General features: G+C 36.8%; 1 protein-coding gene across 2 annotated transcripts in view; it reads left to right on the top strand.

The window, feature by feature from the left end:
- The window catches only part of LOC117385698 (guanine nucleotide exchange factor VAV3-like), a 71,312-nt gene that overhangs the window by 48,790 nt on the left and 8,742 nt on the right, over window positions 1–13,780 (top strand). For both annotated transcript variants that reach the window (XM_055228569.1, XM_055228568.1), the window contains exons 22-25: window positions 326–360; window positions 1,203–1,319; window positions 5,345–5,432; window positions 6,226–6,355. In XM_055228569.1, coding sequence (XP_055084544.1) covers window positions 326–360; window positions 1,203–1,319; window positions 5,345–5,432; window positions 6,226–6,355 — 370 coding nt within the window. The remainder of the gene's footprint in view (window positions 1–325; window positions 361–1,202; window positions 1,320–5,344; window positions 5,433–6,225; window positions 6,356–13,780) is intronic.

Below are 13,780 nucleotides of genomic sequence, written 5' to 3'. Positions count from 1 at the left end.
GGCTCTAAAATTGCACTACTGTACATTCAAACTGGTCTTAAACTGAGACTACACCTGAAACTAAACACCAAACTCAAACTACACTAGGATTAGAACAATATAAAAAACATGTCTGCATCAGGACTAAACTAGAATCACACGAGAAACACTAGTAAAGTAGCGATAACCCTTGAAATTAAATAGCCAATGTAAGATGTCACTGGATTTGTATAATTATAATGACTAAATATAATGTCTGCTCTAAAGAAATGTAGTATTTTTTGTATGCACTTTATAATTAAATTACTTAGATCACCAAATAACAACAAATTATGTGTACTTCCAGGTTCCAAAACCAGTTGAATACTCTGGGCAATCATGGTAAGTGTTGATGATTAAAATATCTTTATAATAAGTAAGCATTAAACAAGGAGCCCTGCGTTATGTGGTTTTAATTGTCACTGACTGCTATAATTCTTAAATAAACAATAAACAATTTAGTATTTCTTCTTGCTTTATTATGGCTAATTAAGATATAGTTGTTATAAAGTGTTACCAAACTAATGTAAATGTATACAAAAAACACATTTCACTTTTAGCAGATAATATCCCATAGAATTAAATTAAAGTGATATATTTGTTCTAAGTCATAACATATTTAGATCAGCTTATTACCTTTTGTTTGTTGAAAAATGGTATATTCACCAAAAACAACAAATATGTTTAATAAATTTCACTTTAATTTTTGACACCCTGGGTACCCCTTCCTCTTGCTCTCTATGCTAACTCACTCTCCATTTAGAGTGCTATCACATTACAATTGGTGTACATTTTGCTAATGAAACTACTGCACATCGCATCAGGTTTGTGAAGTTGTAGTGTATTGTTTTGTATCATGCTTTTGTATGTATTTTGTATGGAAAATTACTGTGCCAGAGTGTGGGAAACGTAGGCTTTTGGGCTGAGAATTGGACAGAATTTTAGTGCTAACCATAAGAAGGGTTTGAATAGTGCCTGGGAGAGATCGCTATTCAAACATGCATGGGTGACATATAAAAGCTCTTCAGGCATGCTTTTGCTGAGGGAAAAATGTTATAACATGGTAGAAATCTCCAAAAAGTAAAGTCAATTTTGCATAATACCTTCTCTTTAATGACATGTGATTGACTCTTGGCTTGGTTGATGCAGAGATGTTGATGTCTTAATGCATGACACTGGCTCAGGTTTGCAGGACCCATGGACAGGTCCCAGGCTGAAGAGGAGCTGCAAGAGAGAGACCACGGCACCTACCTGATCCGAAACAGGAGCAAAGAATGCACCGAGTACGCCATCAGCATCAAGTGAGTCATGTAGCTCTTATGTTTGCTTAGTCTCCTCAAAAGTAAAACATATATCCAAGTCCTATTTCCCGATGGTTGTTTTGTAATTGCATTTAATTAAAAGATTGAACATAAATTGTAACATTGATATGACCTTCTCTGTGTTGTTATGGTATCTCATCCCCCGCAATGATTGTATTGATAACCTTGGCTCTCTTATACATCACCAAACTAGATTAACTAAAAGGTTATTGGCAAGTGGGAATTGACGGAGTGTGCTTCTGAAATATCTGCTTTCACTGACCCACGCTAAGCAGATTCATTAGCGCTAGTTTCATAGGGACGCAAGTTTTGTCTCTCTTATACTAAACTGCACAGGGGGCTTTTTCTTCTTCATGGAGCTCTTCAGTCTGTTGGTCCCTGACAGTGTTCCTCCCCTCTGGACCCCTTGGAGCCTTTGGACCCCACAACCCCTGTCCCTGAGCCCATCTGTGGGTTTGTCCCTTTGGTCTTTTCCAGTGATCCCAACATGTGGAAATACTCTACTGTACTTTCTCACAGTCTCTTTACATGGCTACTGTACTTTCACTCTATAAATTATGATTGGAAAATTAATTTAAAAAAATGAAGTAGTGTACTTTTTTGCTGTCTCTGTGGTTACGCCACAGTTTAGCCATTTGACGGGTACAGTGGGATTTAAACTACAGTAAATATTACGCATTCTGCATTCATGATTTCTGTTAATTATGAATGCAGACAGGCATCAAAGCTACCATATGTAATTAGATTTACAGACCCAGCCCTGTTGTATTCTCACATATCACCACTACATGCTATCTATGTTACTGCTGTGTGATAGAGTGCAGGTTTTGGTCTGACAGAAGACCAGAGGTGAGCCTGAACATAGGCCAGGTGAGGGGAGGGGGGAATAAGCATCACATCTGCTATCTACTGATGAAAAAACAGTCAAATACATTTATTGACGTTAGCTTTAAAGATTTCCAGAATACTATTTATCAAGAGTTTCACTTTAGAAATCATAGTCAAATATCTAACCTACTGCAGCTAGTAATAATAGATTACATTTATATAGTGCTTTTTTGGAAAATAATTTGGTCACATTTAGGATTAGATTACAAGAAAATAATACTAATAATTAATTATACAATCTATAAACAAACTCTCTCAATTGGTATGAACATTTTACTACCCATATGGATTTTTTGAGCCCATACTGATATCCAAGATTTGTCTTGGTGTTGTGGCTGATAACCAATATTTGCCAATGCTGATATCAAGCTTTTAAAATCAAGGACCAAATTGTGTTAAGTTATAGTGGCAAATTAACTTTTTGTGTCAATAACCGATTAACCATCCCTAACAGAAAGTATATTCACTGTGTGACTGAAGTGCATACATTTTGCCAAGACTCTCACAGTACATGGCCCTTTTAAGTAGCTGCTTTATCTGACCTCCAGGGAGGTTTGATATCACTCTTTTGAATCACAGCACTGTCCATTTTACATTTTCAAGTTTAACACGCTTAGTCTATCTGAAGCTGTATTGAGTGCTCAAAGCAGAACAGAGCCATTATGACCAGGCTGACACTCGGATTTAAAGGGCATTTAGTTTTTAGTACTTTATTTTGATGTACAGATACCCTGGGACAACAGATGGAAATTACCCTTTGGCTGTAATCCGGTGTGTTTACGATCATGTTGAACCATGTCTGTTCATTAACATGCATTGTCCCAATCAAAAAAAGGAGGACATTTACATTAGAGCTTAGACTCCGGTACTGCAGTGCAATGAATGAAGATATTCACTATGTTAACATAAACTCAATGAACGCTGAATAACCAAATTCAAATTGTCTTTGCTCTAAAACCAGACCAGTCTTGTCCCAGTTCACATGCAGGTCAAAGAACTGAATAGGTGCGAAGAGACATTCATGTGCATCTAGTAATTTAGCATTAGCATTAAAACTTTGCAGCTATAATTACGAATAAAAATGTACATAAACTTACACTAACCGCACTAGGGTAAAATATGTTTTGGAACGAGAGCGTGTTTGCTGCCTCCCTGAAAACTTTGATTTAAAGAAGTATTTTCTCTAGAAGTAATATCAAAGCTAGATACTCATTTGAGCAGGTATCAGTACTACAAAATTTGAGCTTTCCTGGATACCTCATGCTATTATAAAGAAAGTACTGTTATTTTGTACAAGAAAGTTAATGTATTACCAAAAAAGGAGCATTTTTAATCTTCATTTTTGTATTGTAATCGATTTTGAGTATTTTTATTTTTTTTTGTGCGTGTATTATTATTATCATTATTATGTTTATATATTTTTGCTATCACCAGGTAAACAGATACAGAGAATTACATTGTTCAAAACAGTGAGGTGAATTTACAGTGCGCAAACAGAAAAAAATCATTGTAGGAGATGAAGCTGATAGTGATAATGTCATTGTGATGATAGCGTGTCTCTGTGTGTGTCTAAATGTAAGGAAGACTGAAATAGAGGAAAGACAAAAAAAGAACGCAATTTCCAGAAGAAAAAAAAGGGCAAAAGGACATGTGGGTGAAGGAGTATGTGTTCTGTAGAGATGTATGGTCGAGGTGGTGTCAGCATGGGGACAACAGTAGAATAAGGTGGATGAGGGGCATATTAGAGCTGCTGATGTTTGGATTTGTTATGATATATGGTGAGTTATGGTTATTAATGGTACAGAATTTCTTGCTGTCTGACATTTAAGTAGCGGGGTAGATTTATTTCATTTAAGTGCTTGGTGACATTGTATGTGCCTTAGGGATACAGCGGCGGTGCATTAAAAAGACAGGGTTTTTGGTCCTGCAGTCTAAAGTTTTGTGGCCTCGAGCCGCTGGACCCTACTTTGCCCTATGGTTGTTTGGGTTGAGTCTATGCCCTCGATTGGTGGTGCATTAAAAACAAAGCTTACTTGGGGCTTGCTGACTGGAGGTGTACGGCTTCTAGTTGTTGAAAAAAGGAAACAAACATGTATGCATTTATTTAACTTGAATTGTTATTTAGAAGTGGTGAAAAGTAAACAATTACAGAGGAGGCGTTCGAGTATTCAGTCAATTCCTTGAAATTGTAGCATCATTGTAGCAACACTAACTGAATTAATACATGATACTTTTAATGCCATACTGTGAAACAATCCAGGCAAAGCAATAACAACTCCACAGAGGGAAGCTGGTGGTGAACCCTCAGCTAGAGAAGTCACATAGCGCACCGTTACGATACAGCTAGTGGTTCTTTCGTACCTATCAGGTGTATTTCCATGTTGTGTGGCCTTGTGGTCCGCATTAAAATAGTGTTCACCCAAAACAAGGCTCATGTCTTCATATGTATACCACCATATACCTTAGTCTCATCAATAATGCATCCCTAACCATATATTCATACATTTATCTGTGGATCTGCAACATATCCATACCCTCCTCATCTGTTATACCCCACACCTGGAGGTTTACAATGTGCATCTGTGCGGTGAAAGTTGCTCGTCATACAATATAGCACACATGCAATCTCGGTTCCTCCATATGTAGAGCTGCTTGTGTATTCAGAACACCAGCTTATATTATCACGCTGTGTACGGATCACATGACAGGAAGTAGATTAGAGGAGATCAGACATACATCATCTGCTGTCGGTCACAGATGAAGATGAATCTGAAGGACTAGCACGGTATTAAAAGATGGACTTGAGAGTAAAGGGAGGGGGTACTCAAAATGTAATGAACTAAATCAAATGTTTAATGCATATTTTTACTTTTATCTGCATGTAAAAATCATAAATTCTCTTTACAATTAGAGCTAACACATTTTTACAATTTAATAATTTTGTAAAAGTTTTGAGCAAGTATTTTTAATTTGAAAGTAATGCAGAAATATGACAGCCTTTTGTAATGATTTGGTTCTGATTTTATTTTATTTTTTAATTTTTTTAGCACTATTTTGAACTCAATTATGCTTTCCTCTCGTTAACTAACTCTCTTTGTCTAATTCATCCTGCACAGGTTCACAGATAAAGTCAAGCACATCAAGATCCTGACCAAAGATAACTGCTTTTACATAGCAGAGGCCCGGCTCTTCAAGACTGTGCTGGTAAATAAGACCATTTAACACAATAAAGATTTTTGTGCCTTAAAGTGAGCATTAGCCACTGAGCATGACAGCTGTTATTATATAGATAACTTTTTTTTTAACCTAAATTCCAGACCAAAAAGTCCAGGGCTGTCTCCATGAGATGTCATTGCTTTCCCTGGAAGGTTCCTCAGTCTGGTGTTAACTCTATCTCACCTATATTGCAATTATTCAGTATGCTTTTACTGTTAAAGAAATACCTTAAAAACATGCATTCTTATGTGATTGGGCTCGGCTGGGCATTCTATTCAAAGCAATATAATCTCCTTAAGGGTTGTCAAACACATCGAAACTACTGATTTGAGCAAGTAAGGATACAAAAAAATCACATTAACAAATGGCAAAATTTTTGCTTTCCTGAACAGTTTTAGTGTCATTCTGTGCTTTATCAGAGCTCGTGTAAGATCTCATGGTACTATTAAGAGCACTATTATTTTGTGTCTGAAAATTACATTCTATTACAAAAAAAAAGAGCATGTTTCATATTCATTGCAGTATCATCATCGGTACTGAGTATTGAGTGAATTCCTTACTATTGAAATTTTAATATCGTGACAACACCCCAAGAGAAAAGTTACACAGTGCACTTTTTATTCTAAATGGCAGATCTTGCTCTTTCAACACTGCAACACTTGACCTGACAATTCAGAATAACCTTTCCTGCTTTTCCTTATATATTCACCTGCTCTATGTAAACACATCTATTCTAATGCAAAGCCAATGTGTTTGTTCCATTGTGGCTGCTTTTACACAGGAGCTGGTAGACTATTACAAACAGCACTCTCTGAAGGAGGGCTTCAGCAGTCTGGACACCACTCTGCTCGTCCCCTATAGGGAGCTGTCTAATGGAAACATGCCCAGGGTCATTACCAAGGCTGCCACCGGTGAGTGCACGCCACACAGTCAATGCACAGTTACCCGAGATTAAGATGTTAACTTGTGCGGCTAAAGGAGAATAGACAGCAGGAGTTTATAGAAGCTGGTGTTTAAAGAGGGGGTATTATGCAAAATTGACTTGTTGGAGCTTTCTACCATGTTATAATGTTGTTTCCTCGTCAGAAACATGCCTGAAGAGGTTTTAGATGTCATAGCATGCTAATTGTGTTGTGACAGCGCTCCAAAAGGGGAGAGACTTAGCATGGAGAGTAAAGGGAGGGGGGACTTAGAGTGAAAAAAGCAAAAATGAAACATTAAACAAGTAAATGCGTTATTTTTGACAACTATAACATTTTCAAAGCTATAGAACGTAACACGGAGAACTAAATCTACTAAGTGTTAGGAATATGAATACCCAAAAATGTAATACCCCCTCTTTAAAATTCCAAATTATAAGCAATAAATGATGATAATGAATTGAGCTGACAAGATTTTAAAAGAGGCGTGTCCAGACTTTATTCAGTGGGGTGGTACCAGGGCCAGACAAAGTGATAATTATGCTATTTCAATAATAACATGTCATATTTCTACTCATATTTTTGTGAATTTTAACTAATAATAAATATGTATATTTATTTTGTTTAATCTTTTTTGTTGTATTTTCATGCAATACTATGAGTAAAATCAAACAAATCGTAGCCTCTACCAGCCCTGGCACAGAAACGCCCTTGGATCTTAAAGTTTAGTTTTGGTTTCTATTGGTACAAGCTTGGAAATGTTAAAATTAAAGAGAAGTCTTATACAGTTATCTCAGTTCTGCATTTCAGTAGGATTATGGTAAATTGAACAAGGGAGTTTTATTCAGTATGGAAGTAAAACTAAAGATGAGTGTAGCCTTATCAAGCTCCTGTTGTCGTTTGACACTTGACACGATGCCTCTGACAACATAATGAAAGTACCACATATACAGAAAACTGATTTGCATAAGTCATTTGGTTTAGTAGGAACATTTTATTTAATTACTAATTAATTGAAGCAACTATTTTCTACTTCGGAAATGCTGCACATGTCACACTGAGAAAATTATGCACTGAACGTTTAAATCATTAGGTAACCACTGTAATGGGTTAAATGACCCATATTACACTTATGTTCTGATCAACGTTATAATGTTTCTTCATCAAAAACATACTTGGAGGTGTGTTTTGTTTCATTCACATTTTTGTTTCAGTTCATCCAGGTAACAACATTCTAACATGGCTTAAAGCTCACAAGAACACATTTTGTGTAATATAGGACCTTTAATAATGGGCATAAAATTATTGACACATATGATGGAAAATGTCTTTACTCAGACTGTATTGTTTTGCTGAAGCACTTGTGTGAATAGCTGATTATGCTAATAGAAGCAGCTATGGGCCTATTGTTTGAACAAGTGCGAATATATATTCCCAGGTGTGTCCTCAATGCTAAAGCTCAACAAGCTAAAACCAATCTGTGCAGTCTGGGGCTCTAGAGATGGAGCAGAGGCTAATGCATTTTGAAAAAGAGAGATAGTTTGAATACAAGAATTAGAAAAGGAGCAAATGCAATGAAAAGATTGTGGAAACATGCTGCGATATGAATTAATCAAAACTAGATTGGGGCTAGTGTAATAATACAACACACATCCAGGAAATATTAGATTTTTATTTGAAAGCAACATGACTTTAAATTTTATGTAAATGTTTTTTGGTAGAGGGTCACCTGCTTGTCTTCATGTGTTGTCACTGCTTTGCCCGAAACACCGTATGGCATTAAACTCTTGTATTTATTCACTTACTAGTGTGTACTATAGTGAAAATGTACTATAAAATATCTTTTAAAAACATGCATTCTTATTACGGGATTGCCTCTTCGTGCATCGTGGTGGCATCAACTTATTGTCTTCACGGAGATACATGTTTTTTTCATTTAATTAAGTAATGTATTTTTTAAAAGAGCCTAATTGGCAGAGGGAGCTCTTGCATACAAAACTGCATCATCTGTGGCTTTCTTTTAAATTGTAACCAATATAATTAGTGAAAAGAGTAAAATGTAGGGGGCCCAAAATTGAGCCATGCAGCACTCCTTTAGTTAAAGTTAGAAAATCTGATCTAAAACCATTGGCCACTACTGCCTGGGTTCTGTTTGAAACACACATGGATGCATCTTTTTCACTTTTGTATTTTGAATACATCCAATTGAACAATGGTCACTAAAATCAAGTAGAAAAACACAATTTGCCTTATAATTATGGGGTTTGTTTGTAAAGATTGCATCAGTGAGTGTGCCTTTATTTAAATTTCTAGCATCAGGTGTAGTCAGAATAGAAATGAATTGTGTGAGCTTTAGCCCCTTGCATAGGTCTTTCAAAGGTTCAGACTCTTTCTCCAGCCAGTTAATATTTATATCGCCCATTATCAGGACCTCGTAATTTTCCAGTTTAGAAAGCATCATGAACAGATTATTAAGAGTGTTCTTAGAGGCTGAAGGCTGAAGGGACACGATAAATACCAGCAATAGCAGCAATTTTTTAAATTTCTTTTTTATCAGGATCATTTGCATAACTAACAGACTTAGACAGATATTCAAAACATTTAGGCATTGAACAGAATAGAAGGTCCACAGACAGGCTAATCTAAAGGAGGTGGCATTGCCATTTATGTCAAAGATCACCTGTCACAACAAAAAACTTTATAATTTCTAATATTGATTTCCTTACCACTAATTTTATTTGATAGCCAAGTTTCAGAAAGTATAAATATATCTGGGTCTGTTTGATCTGCCTAGACTTTAATGTAATCTAATTTAGATAAGATACTAAGTACATTCATATGTGTAATTCCCAGTTCCCTGCCTTGTCTTGAAGTCTTGCATATCAAATACGCCTAACTTATTAGTTATAATAGCTTTATTTGAGTTTGACTGGGATAGATTTGACACCTGGGAATTAGGTTTGTTAGTAATATTGATGTCAACCAAGTTTCATGACTTCCAATAATTTATTTCATTTCTCCGAGATATTCTATGTGAAATATGCATGTTAATGTGTTTTAATGCAGAATCTAAGCCATTGGGAGCCGGTTTTGTCAAAGAGTTTATGCCACTGCGGAACATTCCAGACACAACAATACCATCTCCATGGTGTCAAACAAGTGGCAGGCCCTCCACCACAAAAGTTCCATAGTGCACCTTTGATCAATATTTTAACTTCTTGGACTAATGATTCATTGTTGATGTCTATTTTTCTTTGTCAACTAAAAACTTTTTATCAGACAAGCTTTGACCCTTGAGCAAGGTGCTGTGTTGGACTTACCTTTTATGTATGTAACATCTGCTACCCATGTCCAACCAGGAAGTCAAATTAAAAACTTCACCACAACTGTCAAATGTATTGAAGATTTTTCAAGACATCTTTCAATATTTATATCACATATATTTATGTGATGAAATGGCTAGTATAACATATATTGGTTGGCCAATATAACAGGCCACTTTTGTGATCATTGGCTTGGACTCATCAACTGCTTAAAAATATGTTTAAAGCTTCATTTGAACACTTCAGTGCAAAGACAACACTGCACAAAATGTGATTACACTGCTCCCTTCTCCAGTTTGTGATAAAACAGGTTTGTGGATGATTTTGTAATGAATTATCATGAATTATATTCAAATTATATTCTGTGGGGAAACATTATGAAATTGGCCCAACATATCACCTCAAAAATATCTTCAGACCTTATTGGCCATCATTTGTGTCAAAGCAATCTTATCGGCACATATCGGTCTCTATGAACCTGTCCCATCCACGGGTGGAGCCACACACCCGTGGATTTACTCATGTGGAGGAGGTTGATGGTTAAGTGAAGGGAGATGGCTGTTTAGCATTGGCAGAGTCTCGTCAGCTGCCTGTGCCCCGGGCGAGCACCAGGATCCCGCCTCTCCAAAACGCCAAGCACCGCACGCCGTCCCGCTCCGAGATGGCTTCACAATCTTCCTGACAGGACATGACATTTCACTCGGCTCGGAGCACAGAAAGCACCGTGACAGCCCCCCCTAGAGGACCACAAGAGGTGTACCCCGGGTCGGACCCCGGAGGGCGTCTGTCACCTCAAAAGATAAAAGTTAAAATTCTGATAAAACAAAAGGAAAAACCCAGATGGACGAAAGGTGTTGGGAAGTGCGTGCACAGGCACAGCAGAGCACTGCACAACAAAACAGAAACCAATAGACCTTTGAATCAGATCTTTATAATATAAAAGAAGAGATAAGGTAAAACGGAGGGTATTTTACTTCTATGGGGTATTAACTGTTAACACAACATATTTAGATCATGATGTTACCTTTTATTGTTTGAAAATGCTATATTTGTCGAAAACAGCGGCAACACAGATTTAACTATTGTTTTTGATGCTGAATCCCCCATCCCTTTACAATCATCAGCATTACAGTCAGCATGCATCACGCTACTGAAACTGCACATCAGGTTTGTGAAGTTGTAGTGTGTATTGTTTTATATCACACTTCTGTATATTTAGGTTCCACAGTGGTCCATGGGTGTATGCTAGTCTATGTGTTCTTTCTAAACCTATTCAGGATAGGTTTGTTTCTGTCGTACGATTTTTACTTTTGTAGTATAGTTGTAGTTTTGATTAGTATCTGATTTTTTTATACTTTTAAACAACCACAACTGTAGCACAGCAATGCACAACAAAGTTAAAGTTAGCCCTTTGAGTCATTGTAGAAAAAATATCTTCTCCTTCCTGGTCCCTACAGCGAGGAGGCCTATTTTGTTTCCCGACACATCACGCATCATCAAAGCGCGCCACGTTTCAGCTCCTGACATACCCGCATGCCGTCGCCGCAGTGCATTCTGGGATAGATTATTATTGCCTTAAGTCCTCCGCCCTCATAGCAGTCGTGTGGGCACTGCCTTGTTCTGTCTGGTGGTAAACAGCCGCGCCGGAGAGACAGATGTCAAAAACAAAACAGAAAGTAGTGAAGAAAAGATATATTGGAGAAATGGTTTGAATTTTAAATAGACAGCCTGAGAGGCACAGAAGGAAGACCAGCAAATATGAGTGCATAAAATTGGAAGCATCTGAGTATAGGTTGTTCTGGTATACAGCCTATTTATTTCCACCGTTGGGAAGTTACTACATACATATACTGATCATACCCAGAATAGGTCTGCAGGATTAATTGGAATTAAATCGAAATCGCTAATTGAATGGACGCGTTTAGCAAAACACAAAGGCTGCAATTTTTTAAGTACCATAATTTCCTCCACAAGCAACAAAATACTGTACCCTTTTATTCTGCATAAAAACTATAACTCTGTAGTTTAGATCTGTACAAACAGTATATACAGTTATTTTTAAAATTGAAGGAATACAATGTGGTACTTGATCATGTAACTTTGGGTTCAAATTGCGCTTTATTAGTAAGAAAAGAAGAAAAAACTGCTCTTGTGGTGAGTGCATGTGCTATTTTTCACTCTCTAATTAATGATAAATAAATGCATAACAAGCGATGCAACAAACATATGCATTTTACACAGTGATGTAATACAACTCAATGTAAAAGTATTCAGAATAATCAAAGTAATCAAATCAGACCATGTAATGAAATATATCTGAATGCAGGTATTCAGTATTATCTATTTCGTATTCTTCTCAGCACAGCCTATTTCCAGGGGAATTACTATATACTCTCACTTGAAGTAGCTAAGTGGTTAGAGATTCGATCCCAACTCTAACCAGTCTCGTTGTGTCCTCAGGCAAGACACTTCACCCATCTTATCTATATATGATTGTGGGGTGTTTGTGTTTGGTGGGTGTGGTCAGCAGGACTGATAGTGCACATTAACAGCTTTAGCGGCTACAGCTGAGGAGCTGTGGTGTGAATTAATGTGCAAGTCACGTCATTTTGGAAGAATGAAACCATGTAGATATGTAAATCACATGCATTTTTGTTGTGTAATTCATTGTTAATGCAGTTTTTTTCCCCTTTCTACCATCTTATAACGTTCCCTCATCAAAAATACAAGCCTACATCATTCATGCTCCCACACGACAATTCTCCATAAACATATACAAAAGCACGTACACTACTTCTCAAAGCTAATGTGATGTTTAGTAGATTCTTTAGCTGTATGCAAGCTGATTGTGTTTTGGTAGCACTCTGAAGCGGGAGTGAGCGAGAGTAAAGGGAGAAGAGACTTATAAAACTTACAAAATGTGTTAATATGAATAAAAGGTAACATGGTGATCTAAATACGTTATGTGTTAGCAAGTAATACCTATAGAAGTAAAATACCCCCTCTTTAAGACAATATAGTACAGTACACAATAGTATAGTAGTGCCATAGTAGTGCCATTACTAGCAAATTGCAAAGGATTAATTATAGTTAAAGTAAAAGCAATTTCTTCGTAATACACACACGGACCAAAGGTCCATGGTAGAAACAACATTATTTCTTTACATGTATATTTTTTTCTCATAAAATTACTTGCAGCATTGTGCACATTTCCTGAGTTGCCGAGACAACACAGCGCTGTACATGGCTCTGTTTGTTCTGATGTGATGACGTTTGATTGACAGGCGAGAGGTCAGCTTGTTCTTGGACTTCAGAGCACTGAGGCTCTGGGCTAGTCATGAAGGGCTGTCGGACAAGCAGTACATTAAATGAACGCTTTTAAATCAGGCTTTCACCAAAGTCCAAAGAGTTGGGTTAAAACTGAGTCACTGTGTTACTGTATATGGACAGTTTATGTACTACCTGGAACAAGTGTTGATACAAAAAACATACACACACATACTTTGGACAGAGATTATTTTTATTTGAATATTGAATTTTTTATTTATTTATTTTTCATTATCATTGTTGTACCAAAATCAAGACAAGACTAATAAGACTAAAGCCCCATTCATACATAGTTCCCAAATAAATTGCCAGGCTCTCTGTACTCCCACATGGCGACACACTGCTGTATCATTTAAACTGAATGAATGAGAATGGAACGTAACCCTGTGGTGTAGCCAGGAAACCAAGAGTGTAACTAGGAAACCAAGTTCATAACCAAAGAAACCAAGTTCATAGTCAAGGTAACCAAGCTGTGGCACTGGCAATTTCCTGGCTTTATTGACACATACACCTTCCCTGCAGATTCCTGATCATTTACAATTTAATTTAATTACAAGATCAAAAATGCAGGGAAATCAGTTCTGGCTTTGTTCACACATGACTCTGTTCTGACAAAATGCTGCTAAATTCCCATGTCAGGATGCATGTGTGAACTGGGCTTAACATTGATGTATAATTAATTAATTTACTCAACAAATCCATTTGTCAAGTCTCATCTGGTTGCACCATATTCATAGCCATACACATAGATATTTAAATGATCCTT

The sequence above is a fragment of the Periophthalmus magnuspinnatus genome, chromosome 17 (genome assembly GCF_009829125.3).
Source record: "Periophthalmus magnuspinnatus isolate fPerMag1 chromosome 17, fPerMag1.2.pri, whole genome shotgun sequence".
Taxonomy (NCBI): Eukaryota; Metazoa; Chordata; class Actinopteri; order Gobiiformes; family Gobiidae; genus Periophthalmus; species Periophthalmus magnuspinnatus.
The sequence above is the reverse complement of the archived record's forward strand: the minus strand, read 5'-3'. Positions and strand labels throughout refer to the sequence as shown.